Source organism: Anolis carolinensis, chromosome 2, assembly GCF_035594765.1.
Source record: "Anolis carolinensis isolate JA03-04 chromosome 2, rAnoCar3.1.pri, whole genome shotgun sequence".
NCBI classification, from domain to species: Eukaryota; Metazoa; Chordata; class Lepidosauria; order Squamata; family Dactyloidae; genus Anolis; species Anolis carolinensis.
In genome coordinates, this window is record NC_085842.1 from 303,616,169 (window position 1) to 303,638,813 (window position 22,645).

Consider the following 22,645-nt stretch of genomic DNA (forward strand, 5'->3'; position numbering starts at 1 on the left):
GAACGCGCCCTGTAATTTGCTCCAGTTAGAAACCTGGCTGCCAAGTGTTGTAAAGATTTCACCTAGGTTCTCATATACTTTTAAGTGTGCACTGCTATATCATGAAAAGAGCAACAAGGGAGCCTTTATGGGCTATTGAAAGAAGTAAAACATTTAAAAATTAAATAAGCAAATATTGGTTATTAATTAAGGATTTTTTTACATTTTATTTTTATCCCTATTTTAAAACATCTGATCAGAAAGTGTATCTAAAATAAATACATTTGAACTTAATTGGCAGTATCACCTATTTAGATCTTTACTAGCATTAAAACTGGCAAGTCTGTTCAGAAGTAAGCTCTTCAAAATTCAGACTTACATTCAGGTAAAGCGCATAAGGCTGCTCTTTGTCCATCAACTAATTAATGTGACTAAAGCTCACAGTCCTACATATTACCAAATCATTATTTCACTGTACAATGAAATATAATTAGGAGCAATTCTATTCTGTTCTAGACACTTCTGACCTCTCTGAACCTCCCCAAAGGATTCAGCCAGAATACACGCAGGAGAAAGAAACAAAGAAAATACAAGGGGGAGTGGCTTTGAGAAAGCAATGCAACAATGAAGGATGAGAATTCGTTTTTGTACATCGTCCAAAATGTTGTCCCCCTTAGGCAGGGAAGTGTGTCAGCAATGTGTTATCTTAAGTTGGAATATTGCTGCTTCCTATCCAAAACAAGCTGAAACAGAGAAACATGGTTTAAAAACTAACCAGAGAGCATGATCTCATGACCTGTGGCGGATAATGTATTAAGATGTGGTCTCCTAAAGAAGAGAAGGAAGGAAGGATAAAGCAGAAAAATACTTCCAGCCCTCAGACCACTTCTTTTTTACATGTAAATCTTTGGAACAGCTATTCCTTGGATTACAACTCCCTACAATTCCGTCTCCCAGTCAGCTTGGGGATTCTGAGTGCTGTACTTATCCCTTAAAGAATGCAGATGCTAAGATCTGAAACTACAGTCAGCTTCCACATTCACCTGGTTTGGGGCACAAAATCCCCATGAAAGCAAAACAAAAACAAAAACCCATAAATAAAGAAAACACTAAAAAAATTGCACAAGAGAACCCTTTTGTAGGAATTTCTGGGTCTTCCAGCACAATTCTGTGATCCATTTCCATTGGGAACTGAACACAGAATCCCTCTGAAAGAACGAGAGATTACTAGGGAAGTGTTCTCACTAAAAATCTCTGGTCCTTCCAGCATGACTGGAGAAAGTTGACCATTGAGCCAAACTGGAGGACCTAGATATTCCTTGAGAGAACATTTTAAATCAAATCTGAAAATAATCAGATCTGCAAAAGTCAAAACCTCAACATAGAGTTTCTTTCAACCCTGTTCATTAAAAAAAAAAAAAAAAACCTTGTTACTACCGGTATGTACATCCAATTCAGCAGCTCATTTCAGACATCACAACCCAACCATGTTTCAGCTATCAAGGAAAAAACTTCAATCTTATATTTGGCTGGCCCTTTTAGACATACAATATTGAGGCAATAACCTCTGGGGCAAACAAATAGAGGCATGGTTTTGGAAGGGAAAAAACTTATACTGTATGATCTGACTTTGCTCAACCCATTCCAGCTAGCCTGCTGCCTGCATAGTGGAAGATGCTGCCTCATTTCTAGTATTGGGAAGATTTAACTGATCATCCAGTGAACCTTTACACATGGACTGGAAAAGGAAGCCATCTATGCTCATGAGACAAATCATTTTGGGGCACACCACCACTCCCAATCCTCCTTTCTCACATGCCAATTTTCTCTCAAATTTTCAACAATTGTAGTTTGATGTAACATCTTATTTTTCCAACTATATTTGGCATCCTTTTCCCAATAACATTTGGCACATAGTTTTTCTCTAATCCAGGACTGGAAGAAACATTTTGATCCAAGCTTCCAGTTCATAATATCTCGAAGCCTCTGGGAAATAGTTGAAAGGCAGCTGATGGACAACAGTATTGCTGAAAGTAGACAAGACCAGGCTGGTAGGAGTCCAAGAGGTTACCAACGGAATAGAAATATAACACACATTTTAAAAGTCTATATTTTACTCAATTTAGACATCATGACAAAATTTATAATGAATCAGAGAGGAAGGGATGAGAGCAACCAAAGCTTACAAACCCCAGGCTCATGCCTGATGGACCACCCATGGTTTGGTTGTGACATTCTAATTCAGGATATATCTATCACATTCTTCTTACAAGGCCATTATGAAAAATAGCTGAAAACCATACAAATAAGCATGAAATGCCACTAAAATATCAGCCTTTTAATTAAGGTAATTCGAGAATGGCCAGGAAGCTATGAATATAAGATCAGAAAAACTGCATTTCTTAGCAGTGCCAAAAGATTGCTTCACCTAGCAGGGATTAAAATGTGTTTCGACAGTTAATAAGCAGAGAAGGATGATTATTGTCCTTTATTGTTTATTTCTGCATCAATTACTCAGAGGTATGTTATTATGAACAAAAATCAGTGGTATCTCTCAGGCTGCCAGATGCTGGGAATTTTCTTATAGTAACTCATAATAATAATCATCATAATTTTATTCTTCTATCCCGCCACCGGGATATAAGAATAAGGATAAGGGACTCGGAGCGGCTTACATGTGGACTAAGCTGAGCAAGACAAGGGTTATAAGGTAACACCATAAAAACATATAGCAATAAAAATAATTAAAAACAATAAAACTAGAACAGTAAAAACATCATAGAAAGACATCAACCAACATCACAACCAGTAGCCAGAAAAAGTGGACATGTTCAGGTTTGAGAGGACAGGGCAAGGGCTTGTGCAAACACAAACTATAGGGCCGGGGCTGGAAGTAGAGGCTGGAAAACCAAAACAATAAATTAGGGTTGGGCAGACCTGATTGGGAGCTAAACTGTTCTTGACATTCATAGGCACAGCAACTGAAAACTGATGCCCTGTCACAATTATAGCATTATGATTCCACTTATCCGCTATGGCAACATTCTGAGGAATCCTGGGAATTGCAGTTTAGAGAGGATCACTAAAATTTTTCAACAAGAGAACTCTACTGCTTCACCAAATTGGCATTACGAGATGCAGAGTCGATTTTAGGAAATGGGGCTACAAAGCAGAGTCCACAACATGTGAGTGGGGAAAAGAGCAAACCACGGACTACTTACTACAATGCAACCTGAGCCCTGCCACATGCACAATGGAGGACCTTCTCACAGTGACACCAGAGGAACTCCAAGTCGCCAGCTTCTGGTCAAAGGAAATCTAGTATAATGCCAAGTTTTAACTCTGTTTGTGTTTTTAAATACATTATAACTGTATCCTCAATTCGCTTCTGACACGATAAATAAATAACTAAATTATAAACCTTTAGATCCCACAGAATGACAGTTAAGGTGGAATCATAATTCTGTAGTATGTGTAAGTATTTGTTATATGTAAGTATTTGTTATATGTCAAGTTAATCTAATACCTTATTAAACAGCTGGTTTTGCTGAGAATCTCAATCATCTCTTAACATTTACCAATTTAAATTACCGTATATACTTGAGTATAAGCCAACCCGAATATAAGCCAAGGCACCTAATTTGACCACAAAAAAACCCTGGGAAAACATTGACTCCAGTATAAGCCGAGGGTGGTAAATTTCAGAAATAAAAATAGATTCCAATAAAATTACATTAATTGAGGCATCAGTAGGTTCAATGTTTTTGAATATTTACATAAAGCTCAAATTTAAGATAAGACTGTCCAACTCTGATCAAATCATTATCCTCATCTTCTTCAATGTAAATGTGCTTATGTATCCTTTTAATAATAATAGAGTAAAATAATACATGTAATAATAATAATAATAATAATAATAATAATAATAATAATAATAAATACAGGAAAATAATACAAGTAATAATAAATAGAGTAAAATAATAAATGCAATAATAATAATATCAGAGTGAAATAATACATGTATTAATAATAATAATAAAAATAGAGTAAAATAAATGTTAGTAGCAACAATAGAGAAAAATAATAAATGTAATAATACCAATAATAATAGAGAAAAATAATAAATGTACCATATATTCTCGAGTATAAGCTGACCCAAATATAAGTCAACCAGGACCCCCATCCGAGTATAAGCCAAGGGGGGCTTTTTCAGTCTTAAAAAAAAGGGCTGAAAAACTAGGCTTATACTCGAGTATATACAGTAAGTTTGCCTGAATTCCCTGCTGCAGTAACCAGAGTGGAGGATATTTCCAGAGTTTTCAGCAATGGCTGTGTTTAGCTATCAATCATAAGATTGATAGCATCTTATGTCTAACAAACCCACAGCTATGGATAATAAGTGATTGCAAAGATGTCATAAATGTATTTGCAATACCTAACCATTATTCTGAGCTAGCATGTTGAAGTACCATGGCTTGCATGTTCTAATCTAGCCTGATACTATACAAAGAGCAGAGCAAAACTGCCACTTCACTCAGAACTTAAGAACTAATTAGGTATATTCCTCCAAAATCTGTTTCCCAAATGGGAACAGACAATTCCATTCTACTATTAGATCAACATAAGTAGATCTGATTCATAACATTAAGATTCCGCATCAAAGAGATGCAACATAATTTTACACTCCTAAAGCTATGCCCAGGTTTCATTATGCCACCTTGTTACAGAATTGTGACACTGCACCCCAAATACTCATGCAACGAGTACACAATGCTGTGCTAAAATGACACATCACGCATAACTCCACTTTTGTAAGCTTCATATAATTGTTTACGACATCTGCAGGATGCCAGCCACTGTTTAAACATCCTAGCAGTTCTATATATTATTCTTTAAGGTGTTTTCCCCCCAAATTTATATAAAACTTAAAGCCCCTTTTTAATAGTATCCTCATTGTATAAAGAGGAAGGAAGGCACAATTCATACACAATCATACATATTGAGAGACCGCTTAATTATTGAATTAATTATGTCTTTGATCAGCTACAACAATGCTTCTATGGTAATTGAACAAAATAAATCAGGCTAACAAGCCAATATAACAAAAAGTAATAAAGAAACAGCTACCGTATATACCTGAGTATGAGCCAACTCAAATATAAGACGAGGCACCTAATTTACTACAGAAAACTGGGAAAACTTATAGACTAGAATATAAGCCGAGGGTGGGAAATGCCGCAGCTACTGGTAAATTTCAAAAATAAAAATATAAATCAATACCAATAAAATTACATTAATTGAGGCATCAGTAAGTTAAATGTTTTTGAATATTTTAACTGTAATTTAAGATAAGACTGTCCAACTCTGATAATCTATATACTCAAGGATAAACTGACCCGAATATAAGCCAACCTGATTATAAACCAACCAGGACCCTCACTTGAGTATAAGTCAAGGGGGGCTTTTCAGCACTAAAAAGGGCTGGAAGCTCAGATAATACTCGAGAATATACAGTAAGTCTCCTGTGAGAGAGATAAAGTGTGGTAATAATAATAATAATAATAATAATAATAATAATAATGCGACTGTCCCAGGTGACAGTTGCATTGACGAAAAACAACAGAAAAAACTCAGCCGCTATCAGGACCTCAAGATTGAACTTCAAAGACTGGCAGAAACCAGTGCAGGTGGTCCCGGTGGTGATCGGCACACTGGGTGCCGTGCCAAAAGATCTCAGCTGGCATTTGGAAACAATAGACATTGACAAAATTACGATATGCCAACTGCAAAAGGCCACCCTACTGGAATCTGCACGCATCATCCGAAAATACATCACACAGTCCTAGACTGTGAAGTGTTCGACTTGTGATTTTGTGATACGAAATCCAGCATATCTATCTTGTTTGCTGTGTCATAAAATAATAATAATAATAATAATAATAATAATAATAATAATAATAATAACAATAACTGTAAGACAATATTATCCAGTGAAGAAGCCTATTAATCAAATACATCCCAGAGAGCCCAAGGAGTACATTTACAAAACAAAAACAGCCATAGTAAGATCTAACTTTGAAGAATTAATTGAAAAGTTTTGAAAAGGTGCAGCAATACAAGAGATGAAAGGAAGGTGTTAGGCAGACCTCTCCTGAGAAGGCTGGTTTTGCTATTACCAAAAAAACAGCCATGCAGTGTATATCGGGGGGAAAGAAGGCAAATGAGAGAAAAAAAGATCAATGAATTGACAATGTTAAGTATTTCTACAACAAGATTATTCCATTTCAACTCAAGCAATGTTCATTTCTTGAACAATAAAAGGAACATAGGACAGTATCCTGTGCCAACGACTAAGCATATCTAGTAACTATCTAACCTCTTCTCCTTTTCCCTTGCAGAGGATGCCTTGTAATGCAGGTTCGAAACAGCTATCTATCCAAGAATTTATATAATCTGAAGAGTCAGTTTGATGTAGCAGTCTGAGCCCTGGAATACAACTGTGGAGACCAGAGTCTGAAGGCCCATTCAGCCATGGAAACCCACTAAGGAAAGTCAAGGCAAACTCTTTCTGAACTAATCTTTTCAGGGAAACTTTGCAATAGGTTGACATGTTTGAAATAACATGAAGCGATACATCAACAAAACAGAAACAAAATTGTCAAGATAGCTTTGCAAGGGCCCATCGACTAAATTTCCAGTGTTGCTCAGCTGAAGCAAGCCACAAATATGCAACCGATTACACAAACACATGCGCACATGCATCCATTCACAATGTACATCCATGGACAGTGTACACATATATGCAATGCGTGCACATACATGAATCGTGGCACTGCATATACAATGCAACTTTGAACTGAATGTGGATATTCCAAATTGGACAACAACGTCAAACTGTCCTTTATAGATGTGCAAAACATTAAGAGGATTCGGATCAATATGTCTCATCATAAAAGGGGAAACAAGTAATCTGGTGCTTCTTGCTCTTGGTCAGTCTGCTCTGCTGTCAAGGTTTTTGCTGATAGGTAACCCCAAGTCCCCAGCAGATTGTTGTAGTTGACTGAGAGGAACACATAAACTTCCATGTCTTTTTTGCTTTCAGCTTCATAACTAGAACCTCCACTTCCTTTGTATATAAAGAGGCCAGTATCATGTTTGCCTTAAATGCTTTTGCTTCTTTCTACGTGGGGAAAGTGCAGAAACACTGCTACCACTGGTGGCCTCCTCCTCCTCCTCCGGTGCCTTTTATTTCTTGCACAGAATGCTACAGGCTGGCAGTGCTTTCAAATGCACTAGCGAAGTGCCTATGTGAGATGGACACGCCATCTGATCCAGATAGATCCTGCATAGGTGGGAGTATGGACCCATGAGTTCATCCCACAAATTCAAAAGAGGATTGGGACATCCCTCTTCCAGGCCAACAACATCTGGAGAACTACAGGCTCCCCTCATCTGAAACAGAGTATCAGACAAATCTGTACTCAGCCATGAAGCTCACAAAGTGCTGCTAAGACTTTCACCTTCACAGGCTATACTATTTGTTTGGTTGTGAAGGTGGAATTGGATTCCAGTCAATTTGGCACAGACAGTGGATAAAATATTTAAAGAAGCTTTCTGGAAGGAATTTGGAATTCCTGGACTATTCTATGTCTAAAATGCTTTCTGAATCATACTTCCCCAGAACACATTTTTCTCAGTGGTCACAATTCAGTGGTGAACTGTATACTCCCTTACTTCTCTCTTCCTTTGTGTCCAGTGCCTTGAAGGCATCTAGCACAGCTGGGAGCCAGGAAAATCCTTGGCCAGTGAGTAGACATACTGGTCTATGTAGAATATAGTTATCATACAGTACAAGACAGCTACCATACATGTTTGAGTATAAGCCAAGTTTTTCAACCTATTTTTAGAGCTGAAAAAGCTCCTGGTCAGCTTATATTTGGGTTGGCTTATACTCGAGTATATAGGTAATCAGAGTTGGACAGTCTTATCTTAAATAATAATAATAATAATAATAATAATAATAATAATAATAATAATAATAACTTTATTTTTATACCCCGCCCCATCTCCCCGAAGGGACTCGGGGCGGCTTACATGGGGCCTTGCCCGATAAAACAATCAAATATCAAAACACAGCAATGAAACAGTTATCCAATAAAAACATCAATTACAGTAAAAACAATCGTTAAAATCAACATAAAACATACAGTATTAACACTGGAGACTAATTCATAGAACCCAGGCAACGTGCAACATGTGCCGAAATGGGCCGAAATGGGGAAGGTAATTTCAGTTAAAATGGACAAAGTGCAATATAGCATTGACAACACCTCAAGAATGGGGCTATTATAAAATGGGCAGATCGATCAGTCCGACACCAAATTAAGTATAAATGACAGTTTTATGTAAATATTCAAAAACATTTAACCTACTGATGCCTCAATTAATGTAGTTTTATTGGTATCTATTTTTATTTTTGAAATTTACCAGTAGCGGCTGCATTTCCCATCCTCCGCTTATACTCGAGTCAATACGTTTCCCCAGTTTTTGTGGTAAAATTAGGTGCCTCCACTTATGGCTTATATTCGAGTATATACGGTATGTATATTAGCCCGTCCAGACTAATGGGAATTATTTATAATAGTAATAATAATAATGAATCCTGAAAATTTGCAAGAGTCTCTCTTTTTCTTCCCCTTCCACCATGCAATCTTTTTCTTCTTCCTGGCTTGCAAGAGGTTCTGTCACTCACTCACCTTTCGCTTTTAAAAACATTCCCTCCTTGTCTCTCTCTCTCTTAAAAAATAAGATAACTCCAGCCTGGGAGGAAAAACGGAGATGGGAGGTTTTGGAAAAGAAAACATACTGTGGCCTCCAGGCTCCGCTGCTGGCTTGACCTTGACCCGATTCTAAGACGGGGGAGGCTTTTTCAGCCCCCAAAAAGATATGAAAAAACTTGGCTTATCTTCGAGTATATAAGGTAATCAAAATAATTGGTCCATTCAAGTGGTTGCCAGTGAAATTAAATAACTGGGTATGTGTATCTCAAAATATAATCTTTTTGGCTTAAGATAACTGTAGACCTTTGACACTTAAAGTAAAAAAAAGTATTTAAGCATTAACAGCTCTTATAAGTTTATATTGTAGAGGCAAGTTATCTCAGTAGCGATTAAAGTGGCACTATTGTTATATGCAACCTTCCAGTTAAACATGAATTCAGTTTTCTGTTACTTCTCTCTTATACCTAATACAATCTTAATAATAGAATCTAAGTGATGGAAGAAACCTCGTGGGCCATCCAGTCCAACCCCCTGCCAAGAAGCAGGAAAATCACATTCAGAGCAGCCCTGACAAATGGCCATCCAGCCTCTGCTTAAAAGCTTCCAAAGAAGGAGCCTCCACCACAGTCTGGGATAGAGAGTTCCACTGCTGAACAGCTCTCACAGTGAGGAAGTTCTTCCTAATGTTCAGGTGGAATCTCCTTTCCTGTAGTTTGAAGCCATTGTTCCGCATCCTAGTCTGCAGGGCAGCAGAAAACAAACTTGCTCCCTCCTCCCTATGACTTTCCCTCACATATTTGTACATGGCTATCATGTCTCCTCTCAGCTTCTCTTCTGCAGGCTAAACATGCCCAGCTCTTTCAGCCGCTCCTCGTAGGGCTTGTTCTCCAGACCCTTGATCGTTTTAGTCACTCTCCTCTGGACGCTTTCCAGCTTGTCAACATCTCACTTCAATTGCGGTGCCCAGAATTGGACACAGCATTCCAGGTGTGGTCTGACCAAGGCAGAATAGAGGGGGAGCATGACTTCCCTGGATCTAGATGCTATATTCCTATTGCTGCAGGCCAGAATCCCATTGGCTTTAGGCATTGCACAACACTGCTATCAAGCCAGGCACCCCTCATTCTATATCTATGCATTTCATTGTTTTCCTGCTTAAGTGGAATATTTTGCATGAATCAGGGGTCCTTCTTGCTGCTTATGTCACTTAACGTCAGGCGAAATCTTTACCTTTACTATAATCCAGTTCAATGCAATTAAACTGCATTCCGAAACTCTATTATGGGGCAGTGTAGATCCAGCTTCAGTCTCAGAGGAAGGCAATAGTAAATCCTCTCTGAACAAATTTTTGCCAAGAATGGTATGTGGTATGTTTACCACAGGGTTACATATGGAAACGGTTTGAAGGTAAACAACAACAAATGCCACATATTTGTTGTACAGAAAAAAGTTATTTATTATAGCCACTAAGGCCCCTTCAACACTACCATATAGGTAAAGGTAAAAGGTTTCCCCTGACATTAAGTCTAGTCGTGTCCGAATCTGGGGGTTGGTGCTCATCTCTATTTCTAAGCCAAATAGCCAGCGTTGTCCGTAGACACCTTCAAGGTCATCTAGCCAGCATGACTGCATGGAGTTCTGTTACCTCCCTGCCGGAGCAGTACCTATTGATCTACTCACATTTCCAAGTTTTTGAACTGCTATGTTGGCAGAAGCTGGGGCTAACAGCGGGAGCTCATCCCGCTCCCCGGATTTGAACTGCCAACCTTTTGGTCAGCAAGTTCAGCAGCTCAGCAGTTTAATCTACTGCGCCACCGGGGGCTCCTACACTACCATATACAGTAAAATCCAAATTGTCTGCTTTGAACTGGATTACCTGGCAGTGTAGACTTATATAATCCACATAGCCATGTTTTCAGGGCTTTTCTAAAACTCAGAAGGGTTGGGGCGTGTCGTATTTCTCTGGGGAGGGTGTTCCACAGCCGGGGAGCCACCACCGAGAAGGCCCTGTCTCTCGTCCCCACCAGCCATGCCTGTGAGGCAGGCAGGACCGAGAGCAGGGCCTCACCAGATGACCTTAGGGATCTTCCTGGCTCATAGGAGGAGATACGTTCGGACAAGTAGATTGGGCCAGAACTGTTTAGGGCTTTATAGGTCAAGACCAGCACTTTGAATTGGGCTCGGTAGCATATCGGCAGCCAGTGGAGCTGGCTTAACAAGGGGGTGGTACGCTCCCTGTAAGCTGCCCCAGTTATTAATCTGGCTGCCGCCCATTGTACTAGTTGGAGCTTCCGGGCCATCTTCAAAGGCAACCCCACGTAGAGGGTGTTGCAGTAGTCCAAACAAGCTGTAACCAGAGTGTGGACCACCGTGGCCAAGTCAGACCTCCCAAGGATGCCTAAGCAATATCATATTTTTTTATCACTGAGTTGTAAATCATTCATTTCAGAGGACTGTCACTATCTCAGGAGGACAGTTGTTACACTTCTAAAGTGGTTCCAAAATAGACTATATCTTATTTTATTTTACTTTATTTTGGATTAGTTTTGTTGTCAGTTAATGTAACGTAATGTCTATGACAATAACTCAAGAAACCAGGATTTGAAGCCCCTCTCAGCTATTGAAACTCACAGGAGACCTTGGACAATGTACAATCCCTCAGCCTCAAAGGAAAACAAAGGTACCTCCCTCTGAATTACCTTGCCAAGGAAACCTCACGATACGCTCATCTTGGGGCTGCTGTGTCGGAAACTACGTGAAGGCCCACAACACGAAGATCAAAGAAATTGTAATGGTGTTTGATAAAATGCCATCAAGTCTTATTATGGTATTTTATTCTCATGTGGTTAAGATAACCCATTAGAGATAAGAGGGTATTTAATTTCCGCAAACAGATGTTAGATCAAAGTTTCTACATTATGTTTTATAAATGCAGTGAGAATAAGAATGAGTAAATGGCACTTTGATCTTTGAAATATTAATTTAAGGTGGCCTAAAGAACCAGAACAAACTCACTTAACTAAATATTTGTCAGTTTCACAATTTAGCAAAAAATTAGTCTACATTCAGCTGAATAACCCAAAGTCATGTAGCCCTTCTTTGACATCAGAGGAGCCAAAGGAGCCATGATACTCCTGTCTACCAAACTTCAGTCTGACATCAGAACAGAAACCGGACAAAGTTTTAAAGTCATTCTTTAAGTCCAATTTTGTAGACAGGCAGGATATAAATAAATAAATGAATAAAATGTGAGTGAAGGTTGGTGGGAAGCTGGAAGTTGCAAATATAAGGGGTGCAAAGAATAAGGCAAAAGCTGAGTTTTTTTGGAGAAAAAACCCTTATTGATGCAGTCCATCATGCTGATTAGTGCTTTGTTAGTCTATAACATGGATATGATATTTTAACTTGTCTCACAGAGTAGTTCTTACAAGATGAATATTTATTCCGTATTATGCTCAATATGGCAAGTCTTCCCTGGATCAATGTACTGAATGAATGATTAGAATCATGTCTAATTCATGTATTGACCCACTGCTTTCACTGCACGAATGGAAGTCGAAAGGAAGAAATGTGCCAAGAGGAAGGTGTGTCAAACCAACCCTGATCGGGACCTCCTTCCACCTGAAAACTGATGTCTTGATTGCAGGAGAATATGTGGGTGAAGAACAGGGCTCCACAGTCACCTACGTATCCATCACCAAGACACTACACCTGGAAGGCAATCATACTCGGACAACGAGGGATCGCCTAAGTAAGTAAGTCCACTGCTAGCTCAATAAAGTTATCTGGCTTAGTACAGGTAACAGGAGACAATTATTATTCTATGACTCTCATCCACTTGCATCGGACTTTTCTTTCCCTCAGAGTTATGTTCTGCTGTAAAATTCACACAGAACTAGATCTACATGGTATACTTTTTACAACATGTTAACTGAAGAGTTCAACTAGTATCTTTGAAGTTCAGCCACTTGCTTCGTATAACTTACAGCCTGTCCAGACAATACCTTTATCCCAGGAGCTCCTGCTTCAAAATGGCCAAACAACGTACCCTGAAAATGCGGGAGCAATTGTTACATAGGCCAAAAAACACGAGAATTTCAGGTGTGGGAATATTACAGTTCCGGCTGGAAAATGCGGATATTCGAACCTCTGTATGTCCCTACACTCAGAAAATATGGGATTTTTATGTTGGTTTGTTTCTGGTTGGTTGTATCCTAAAAACATGGCAAGAGTTGACTAGAGGGCAAAAACTTTATCCTGGCAAGAGAAACTTTGTCCTCCACACATTTAATGAAGTTTGTGACATACAAACAATTGTTTTACCATGTAATCAACTTTCCCCATATTTTTATGCTAACAGCAATCAGGAACAGACAAGTATAACCCTATGGACGACCCACAGCAGCCATCTTGGGGGCTGCAATATTCCAGGACAAAGCAGCAAGTATGGACAACGGAGGCAGAAATCCTAGGACCAACAGATCTTTATGTGGACCTCTTCTCAGGTTCTGGGTTTCTTTAGCCCTGACTAAAACCCACAATTTGGTGCTGTCTGGAAGCGCCCTTATTCTTTACACACACCCTTCAAAATAAATCCAGTACAAAACCAGTTTTAATGAATCTATTACTTCTTGCTGGTTTCAGTCATTTGGCTACATTTTTGTCCCAATTTTTTAAGTGGACCATGAATCCATGATGCTCAGAAGCTTGTATGTTACAGTTGGATGAGTAGGATGGCTCTATGAGCATTGAGAGGAAAGGGATGGAGATTTTCATCCATTTTAGACACACACAAAACCAAGCTTTCTACTAACCTTAGCCCTCAACATGTTGGTATTACCATGAAGTTAGAAAACACCTCAGAACTCATTCAATATCAGTTTTTTTAATTAGCTGAATGAGAGTTACAATTTGCAATACGAAGCACATCTAAAATGCACTCAGTTCTATGCTATCCTTCAGAGCTGGTCCAAGACATTTGGTTACTCTGAGAGCAAGTGGCAAACAGTGCACGCAGTTTATTCAAATCAAGGTGCATAATACTAAAAGACTCACATTATTTTGACACAAGACATAAAATCTCACAAGCACCTCTTCACATCCTTGGTAATAAAATAGCAGAAAAGCAGATAACCAAAATTTTCCTCTTGAGACAATTGCCTAATGCTCTCTATTATCAGACAGGGTGAGGTCTAGAAGTGGCCTTCAAAAAAGACAATAATGGCACTATGTAAATCTTATGAGCAAGAATTACTAAGTTTTGCATTAAGGTATTTGTTTCACTTCAATGCAGATTTGCTCTCAACTATTCCCAGCCATCTCCATTTCAAAATATCTCCTTTGAATGCAAAATCACAGATTTAGAATGCCATAAGGAGAGTGAGGTTAGAAAAATCACTTTTTGGACTACCCCTTTAAACTGCAATTCCCAGTTCTGCTTCAACAACTATAAAGTCTTCCAAACATTAGCCCTTAAGAGAGTCATCTATCCATCCAATATGCCAAGTCCTAGCATCAAAGACTGCCAATGAAATGCAGTTTGTGTACTGTATTAAGTTAAAGAGTTTTCAGATTGCTCTTCAAAACCAAGCATGCCTCAAGATACTGTCATTTTCCTTACTACCAGGAGACTAGATTTGTGCCTAATACTTCATACAACTTTTTATGCGAAAATTAATGAAGGGATCAATGAATTGCACTACACAGTGCTTACTGTATACTTGCTGTCTCTAAAATAATCTGTCATCGACCAAAACGCTGCCCCTTTATTTGCCTAACATCTCCATATATAGACCCCCACCCTAATTTCATATAAAAGGAACAGATCCAGTGCAGTTGCTGGTTTTGGTGCTGGACTGGGACTCAGGAAAACCAGGGTTCAAATCCCCACTTGGGCATGGAAACTGAATAATCTTGGACAAGCCTGTCAGAGAAGAGTGGCTTGAACAAATGTCTCCTTAGCCAACACTGTTCAGCCCTGGATCCCCATAAATCGGAAATGACATGAAGGCACACAGAAACAACAAATAAGAGGAACCACAAGTTCATGCAAATGCCATTCAGTTGGTTCAAACTATGGGACAAATGGATGTTGGAAGTGAAGTATTTACTACCATCCAATAAATACACCCATTTATTTGGTTTCTTAACTTACCAATGCACCATTGAAAGTATATCCCATCACTGTACAGCCCTTCCAATTCTTGAAGATACGATTTCTCATGTCTGACTCAGACCATTTTTATAACCACCGGAACAAACAATTTCAAGAGTTTTCCAAGTGAATCCATAAAATGATCTCTGGGAACAGGGATATCCCATCCATTAATGATATCCAGCAAGTAGTTTGTGGAAGGACGACACTGTTATACATATTGGCTTAAACCCAATTGCTAGTCCTAACAAAAGCAGACCTATTAAATCAATAGGGCGTTGTTAAGTCAACATCTGTTCAAGTTTCATTGACTCAATACAATAGGTATACCCTCATCGAGAGTAACAATTTAAAGTTTACAAAATGCCTGGATGACAATTTTCCTGAAACATATGCAAGTCTCATCCACTTTCTGAAAGGAGTAACATCTTTAAAATTACATATAAACCTATATTTTAACACAGGACACGTCCATCAAAATAAACAAAGAGAATTTTGATGGTTACATTTCAAATAGATCAATATGTTTTGAACTTGCCTAACTTTATATGTGTCTCTCTCTACTGAAAAGTGTGTCCCATTGATTCCACTGAGAGATTCACTCCTAGACACAGCATTGCGCATTGTGCCCAAGAGATCAGTTTTCTCTAAGGAGTCCAATAATTTTCCTTAAGATGAGTAAGCATACAATTTAGTTAGAATTTCTTTCTTTTTTTGCAGGACCGCTTGAAATGTACGGGATCTTTTCAGACCACCATGTTTCTGTACAGTTCCTATTCTTCTGGTGAGGCTTGTGTAAATTGCGCTCATATCAGATTGTTCCATAAGAATGACAGAAGTAGCTCTGAACAAAAGGTCTATTAGACACAAGACTTTATAAAATGTTTTAGCATCTGAATATCTATCTAAAACAGATAGACAGCCACATTGCCATGCCTGTACAATTTCTGCAAGAACTTTGAAATGTGTTTCCTGGAGAGAGCTATGAAGCAAGTCAAGTCTGTTCCTTTGATTGCAATAAGCAAACTTACTTTATTGTTTTGAAAAATAATATCTTAATACTTGACACTCTCCAAAGTAAAGAAAATGACTATTCAGAGAAGAAATTCCTTTTGTTTATAGACAATAGAACCTCAGCATCAAACATTTTTCACATGCCTCACTCTTAGATTAATTCTTTCCTTCTTTATAAAAATATGTTTTCACAATCCCAAAGCCATGGCCCAGAGAGGAATAGGCATGTTTGCTGGGAATGTTCTAAAATGTCATTTTATTTCCAATTTTTTAAAAAGACATTTGCCACAGGGGAAGGTGGGGTTAATGTTTCAGAAACAGGAATTCAACATCCCCTTGACATGCTGAACTAGTCATGCAGTTTTTTTGAATCCAGGTCATAATAAATCCTTATCATTCATTCATTTATATATATCTATATTTATATCTATATCTATGTATGAAAAATAAATACAGCAAGACGATTCCCAAGCCAAGTGTTTCTTCCTACTAGTGATAGTCAAATTATAAAGCTTTAAAGCATGGCCCTAATCAGTTTTGCAAACACTCCCTAATCAAATTGCTTTGAATTACCTTTACACAGGTAAATCGCTCATTGGCCACTGAATTACATGAGTAACACAAAAAGCAAAGCACCTGACCTTGGGCATCTGGCTGTAAACTGTTGAATGGTGAGGAGAAAATAGTTAAAGGTTTAAGTGACATATTCTTATTTTTTATGATATTGGGAGTTTGGTTGTTTGGTCATTTTTGGGTGACAACAGAAAGACATCCTTAGAGAATCAGGCAGGGATTGAACTGCATTAGAAGCTGATTTTCTTTACTTTTAAGAAACATTAAGGCCAGAAAAAATATGGGAGGGCGGTTTCTAACTAACGAGTGTTCTTGGAAGGAAAATTAAAGGAAATCAGCACGATAATTCAACACATTTCCTTCCAATTTTAAATGGCACTGTCTGGTTTAAACTGATGGGACATCTACCAGCAGCCGGGATTGTAGGTCTGACTAATAAGAGAAACTTTCTCCAACTCTCCAACAACATGGAGTGATCAGATACAAAAACCTTTGAAGCCCGAAAGTTCTTCTCAATGGGTTAGAAAGTGAACAGCAGTGGCACTGTCCGACTGATGTTTTTCAGGATTGTTGTGTTGATCAAATTACTCACCAACAATGACTGCAATGATGGTGAACAGCACAAAAAAATTCCTCAGTAAGTAACTTTTCACATCATCCTTTGTGATGCTCTGAACCTTCTTTTTTGCCATGAGAGTACGTTTCCGGACTCCTTGCTGGATGCGCTCCATCCTATTGCCCGCTCTTGTGTCTTCTCCGTTACTTTTAGTCATCTAGATCTCGAGGGAAAAAATCTTCTTGATAGTATGCTAGTGTTAAAATTTCCTCAGGGGAAACAAGAAGATAAAGGAAATTCTTTCTTCTTGATTGGAACCTAGAAAGAGAGGAAGAGAAAGAAAGAAACATGAGTTTCAGTAGTTGGATACAAAATTCAAAATCATGGGGAAACATTTTAACTACTAGATGCTTAGAAAGACAGATTTTGAATTGTGGTAAGAGGTAATAAAATTACAAATCACTGCAATCCTGGGGTGTTTTTGGCAGTCTAAATTTTCAGGATGGATGCTGATGACACCAACTTTGTTTAGATTTGGGGTTTTCAATGAGGGGCTCCCTGAAATCTGAAGGGCGCAGTGAGAGATCACTAATTGATTGCAATTGAAAAAACAACTACAATATCTATTTTTGAGATTTAGATATAATAACTTGTATGTAAGGGTTTCCTGAGACCTGAAAATTATTTCAAGTTTTCTTCCAGGGTGAAAAGGTTGAGAAATTCTGGTTTAGCTATTTCAAAATGTCACAACCGTTAACTCAGCTTATGTCAACTCAGTTATGACTTTTTTTAAAAGCAGTGAAATAAAAGTGGCTAAAGTGCAATAATTTTACACCACAACCCAGGAGAAAAAAGTCCTTTGTAAGCAGAGAAACGAGGCATGGGCAATATCCTGCTGCAGCCAAATGGTTCTCAGTGCAGTCGTTATCCAGGTTTATTGCGTATTCCCACAACCTTCAATGGCATTTACTCACAGCTAGCTATGTACACATTTGTATCCTTAACGTCTCATTGATTTCAGCAGGTGATATTGAAGTGCACGATTCACTCTCATTGGAAGCAATGGGATTTGACTTGGACTGTGTTATGCCTCACTATTTAGACTGCTTATAAAAAAAACTGATTCTAATTATATGTTTGTTAAAAGCTCAATTACACAATGTATTCTACATTCCTGCCAAAGCCTAATGCGAGGTATGTTATGCTTTAAATATATCCGATCCCAATGCATTATTTTATGCAAGCCACAAGGCTCCAAACAAGTGCACCTGATGTGTCCCTTCAGAAGATGCTCTGAGTCACACATCCCTCATGAACTTAATATGGGCTGTCACTGGAAAACCAATTCAAACAGGGCAAAGTAGACTTTATGGTACTCTCATATACATATACAGATTTTAATGCACAGTTATATGTTTGTTTAGATTTTAGGATTTAGTTTAATATGTACGTTAGGCATTGAATTTTGCCATTATGTCGTAAACCACTTTGTGGTATATAAATATAGTAAATAAATAAATAAATAAACTCAACATATTTCTTTGTGCTGTTGAACCCATAACACACTATCCCTCTATACTTTGCGACCACTGAGAATCACACTTTGCTACCACTGACAAATCATTTACTCTGCTCCACACACAAACCACCTGATTATAGCAATCTTTTATTGCTAAAATCTCTATTTAGATCAATTTCACCTTCCTAACGGTATGTTTGATCGTACTGTTTAATGCAGCTGTTCATGCTCTCACGGAATGAACTCTTGGACGCAAGCTCACAGATTAAAAAGTTGCGGAGAGTTATGGTTGAATTTTCCAATACTTAACACCTTTTAACTGTACTTTGTGCATTTCTGAAACTGAAATAGCTGTCATTTTTGTTTCTCCTGTTGTGAAAAGATCCTTTTGGACACAGGCAAAAATTTCCATTGCCAACTGGGCAATTTTAAAGCACATACTTCAGCGGCATCTGACATAACAATCAGAGACATACTCATTTTGCCCCTTAATCCAAACCAGGCACATTAAAATGCTCTTGTGTTATCAATTTCTGCTCAAAGGACAAGGGAAATGCTGTTAAGTGAACATTAGGGTAAAAAAAAATGCAAGGAAAAGGAGCAGCCAGTCTGATTCAATATATAATGCACTCACCTTTTCCAGCGGTGGGATTCTTCAAGCCAACTGCCCGAAAGACAAGAAAGGTAAAAGATTCCCAGGAGATTAGGAAGGAAAAAAAGGAGGCGAAAGAGGGGAGGAGGCAACGAGGAAGAGAAAGTGGTCGCTGGTAAGAGTACGTAGTACTCTGAGGATTACAATTTACAAATCGGAGCAACTTAAGAAAAGAGGAGGAGTCTGTCCAGCCAGAGGGGAAAAAAATTACAACAGGGGAGAAAAAAGTGTGTGTGTGGCAAGGCGAGCATGGAAAGCGGAGCTGCAGGACTGACTGTTGATGAGTCTTGGCAGAAAGAAAGCAAGCGGGGCGGCCTCCTTTGTTTGCCTCCCCTTAGACCACTTTCACGCTTTGTCAGTTCAGCTTCATTATAAATGCAAAATCTGGGCTAGCAGAGAATCGCACGCTCATGGGCACACAAACACACACACACAGACACCCAGCCTCTTCCCCCGACCCACGTCGCAAAGGTCTGAATTGGTGCTTTAGGGCAGGCATGGGCAAACTTGGGCCCTCCAGGTGTTTTGGACTTCAACTCCCACAATTCCTAACAGCCGGTAGGCTGTTAGGAATTGTGGGAGTTGAAGTCCAAAACACCTGGAGGGCCCAAGTTTGCCCATGCCTGCAGAATGCTTGATATTGTGTCTTCAACTTCAGGGAGGGAGCAAGAAAGATAGAAGGAATGGAGCAAACCTGACCTTCTTACTTATCTTTTTCACTTTCTGCCTCCTCCCTTGTCGTTACACTGCACACAAGACAAGGCTTGTTCTGCGGCTTTGTCTTTTGACAGTTTTTCAGAAGGAAGCTCAAATTCCAGGGAAATTTCCTGCAGTGGAAAAGCTGCGAGAGAATGGACACAAAAGCTGGACCATACGCCCAGGTTTCTTCTCTCTTGGTCTTAATTTGTATCCATGGCTTGAACCATGAATGATTCCAGATTCAAGGTCTTGCGCAAAGTCTAGAAAGCACTGCAGACTAATCCAACTGGAGAAGTCAGCCATAGCAGAGCACTTGAGGAACCAACCTGGACGCAGCATATTATTGGAGAACACAGAAATGCTGGACCACTCTCACAACCACCATGTCAGGCTACACAGAGAAGCCACTGAAATCCACAAGCATGTGGGCAATACCTCACAACCTCTGAGGATGCCTGCCATAGATGTGGGCGAAACGTCAGGAGAGAATACTTCTAGAACATGGCCATACAGCCCAGAAAACATACAACAACCATGTGGGCAATTTCAACAGAAAGGAGGAAACCATGAAAATGAACAAAATCTGGCTACCAGTATTTAAAAAAACTCTAAAATCAGGATAGTAAATAAAGAACACCACTCAGAAAACAGTAATTCAGGACATGAATCAGTCAGGGCCAGTTAACACCTCCCATCAAAGGATTCCCCCAGGCAGTAAGCAGCCAGACCTTGAAGCTGAAAGGCTATTCAATGCTAATCAAGGTGGCCAATTGAAATATTCACACTGTCTCATACAGACAATAGTTCTTTCTCCCACAGATATATAAACCCCATTTGACTAGTTTCCAACATACCTCATTACCTCTGAGGATGCCTGCCATAGATGCAGGTGAAATGTCAGGAAATAATGCTTCTGGAACATACAGCCAGGAAAACTCATAGCAACCCAAAACGATTGGTATCGAAGCATAGTCAGTCCTTCATATTTGCTGGGGTTAGAGACACAGGATCCCCATGCAAGTGAAAAAATGTGATTAAAGAAATTGCAATACAGTAGAGTCTCACTTATCCAACACTCACTTATCTAACATTCTGGATTATCCAACACATTTTTGTAGTCAATGTTTTCAATACATCGTGATATTTTCGTGCTAAATTTGTAAATACAGTAATTACTACATAGCATTACTGTGTATTGAACTACTTTTTCTGTCAAATTTGTTGTATAACATGATGTTTTGGTGCTTAATTTGTAAAATCATAACCTAATTTGATGTTTAATAGGCTTTACCTTAATCACTCCTTATTATCCAACATATTCGCTTATCCAACATTCTGCTGGCCTGTTTATGTTGGATAAGTGAGATTCTACTGTAGCTTCTTTCTTGGGAGAACACTCCTCTAAGAACTTCCAGATTGACTTCTGCTGGAAGCTGACTATAGACTCACACTGGATGGCTTAAATATTCCCAAGTAGGTGTTCGTTAGAAATATCTAGGTCCCCCAGTGTGACTGGAGGAGGTTGATCATAGAGTTACCCTGGAGGACTGTATCAACGAAGCTGGGCTGGAGGAGATTTCCATGAAACCCTAGATCAGGCATGGTCAAACTTGGGCCCTCCAGCTGTTAGGAATTGTGGGTGTTGAAGTACAAAGCACCTGGAGGGCTGAAATTTCTCCATGCCTGGTCTAGACAAATTCTGCAACTCAGTGTGATAGACCAGTGCTAGTGAAATTAGTGGTTCCCAAATTAAAGATTGCTGGTCCATTGGATGTTTCCAGGAAAGAAATAGTTGTAGTCAATGGGCACAAATAATAATGTCCATTATTTTTCTCCCCATTCTCAAGCAGAAGGGAAACCAGCTAGTACTCCAAATAAGACAGTTTAGGAAGGTCTAGAGTAGACAATACTGTGCTTAGTGATTCAGATCATTGGTTCTTCTTTTATAGAACTGCCTACTCTTGATTGACATATCTGCAGGGACCTGGGCAGTAAGGATGCTTTTTAGTTTTCCTGGCTGATATCCTTTCATCTGGAGATAGCTGGGATTGAACTGTGGAAGTTTCTTGTTCCAAGGCATGGGTTGTATCCTGAGGGTGTCCAGGTGCAAAAGAAGAGTCTTCCTGCATCTTAAATAGTTACGTAGAAGAGGAGGTTTTAGTAGATGTGGTTTTAGTAGGTATGGCTTTCCTTGTAACCTACACTGCCTGAAATTTCCTGTCTTCTTTTGCACCTAGATTTTTTTTTTTATTGATTGATGGTGGATGTATTGAATTTTTATTCTGCTTTTCTCCCAAATGAGATCAATATCCTAGAAACACCTAGCTCATCAAGTATCCTGAGCCATGATAAAGTCAGAGATATCCACCTTTCAGATACTTCTTCAGTACTATTGACAGCGAGTGTGGTGTAGTGTGGTGTGAGCATTGGACGATGACTGGAGAAGAGGGTGTGATCCTCTGCTCTGCCACTGGAAACTCACTGGGTGACTGTGGGTGCACCACACACTCTCAGCCCTGAAAAACCTTGTGTTAGAGTTGTCTTGGTCAGAAATGACTTGAGCGCACAGAACAACAACAAATAAGAGCAACCTGCCAATTTTTCAAACAAAAGTACACAGACAATTACAACAACCTTCAGCAGAACTATTAGATCCATTAACCCAATCTTCCATTTGTACATTTTCTTTCACTTTTGTAGTGCTCTTACGAATTCCTTT

At 39.0% G+C, this 22,645-nt stretch overlaps 1 protein-coding gene and 1 long non-coding RNA gene across 2 annotated transcripts in view; one reads left to right on the forward strand and one right to left on the reverse strand.

Annotated features, from left to right (window-relative positions):
- Window positions 1–19,485, reverse strand: part of slc1a3 (solute carrier family 1 member 3) — a 79,170-nt gene extending 59,685 nt beyond the window's left edge. Inside the window, exons 1-2 of the mRNA XM_003224253.4 lie at window positions 19,210–19,485; window positions 17,093–17,374 (exon numbers count right to left, since the gene is read on the reverse strand). Of these exons, the coding sequence (XP_003224301.1) occupies window positions 17,093–17,273 (181 nt within the window). The 5' untranslated portion in view covers window positions 17,274–17,374; window positions 19,210–19,485. The remainder of the gene's footprint in view (window positions 1–17,092; window positions 17,375–19,209) is intronic.
- Window positions 2,972–7,144, forward strand: LOC134296764 (uncharacterized). The gene is made up of 2 exons (XR_010003619.1): window positions 2,972–3,164; window positions 6,378–7,144. It is a non-coding gene; the product is annotated as an uncharacterized LOC134296764 (long non-coding RNA).
- Window positions 19,486–22,645: the final 3,160 nt, after the last annotated feature.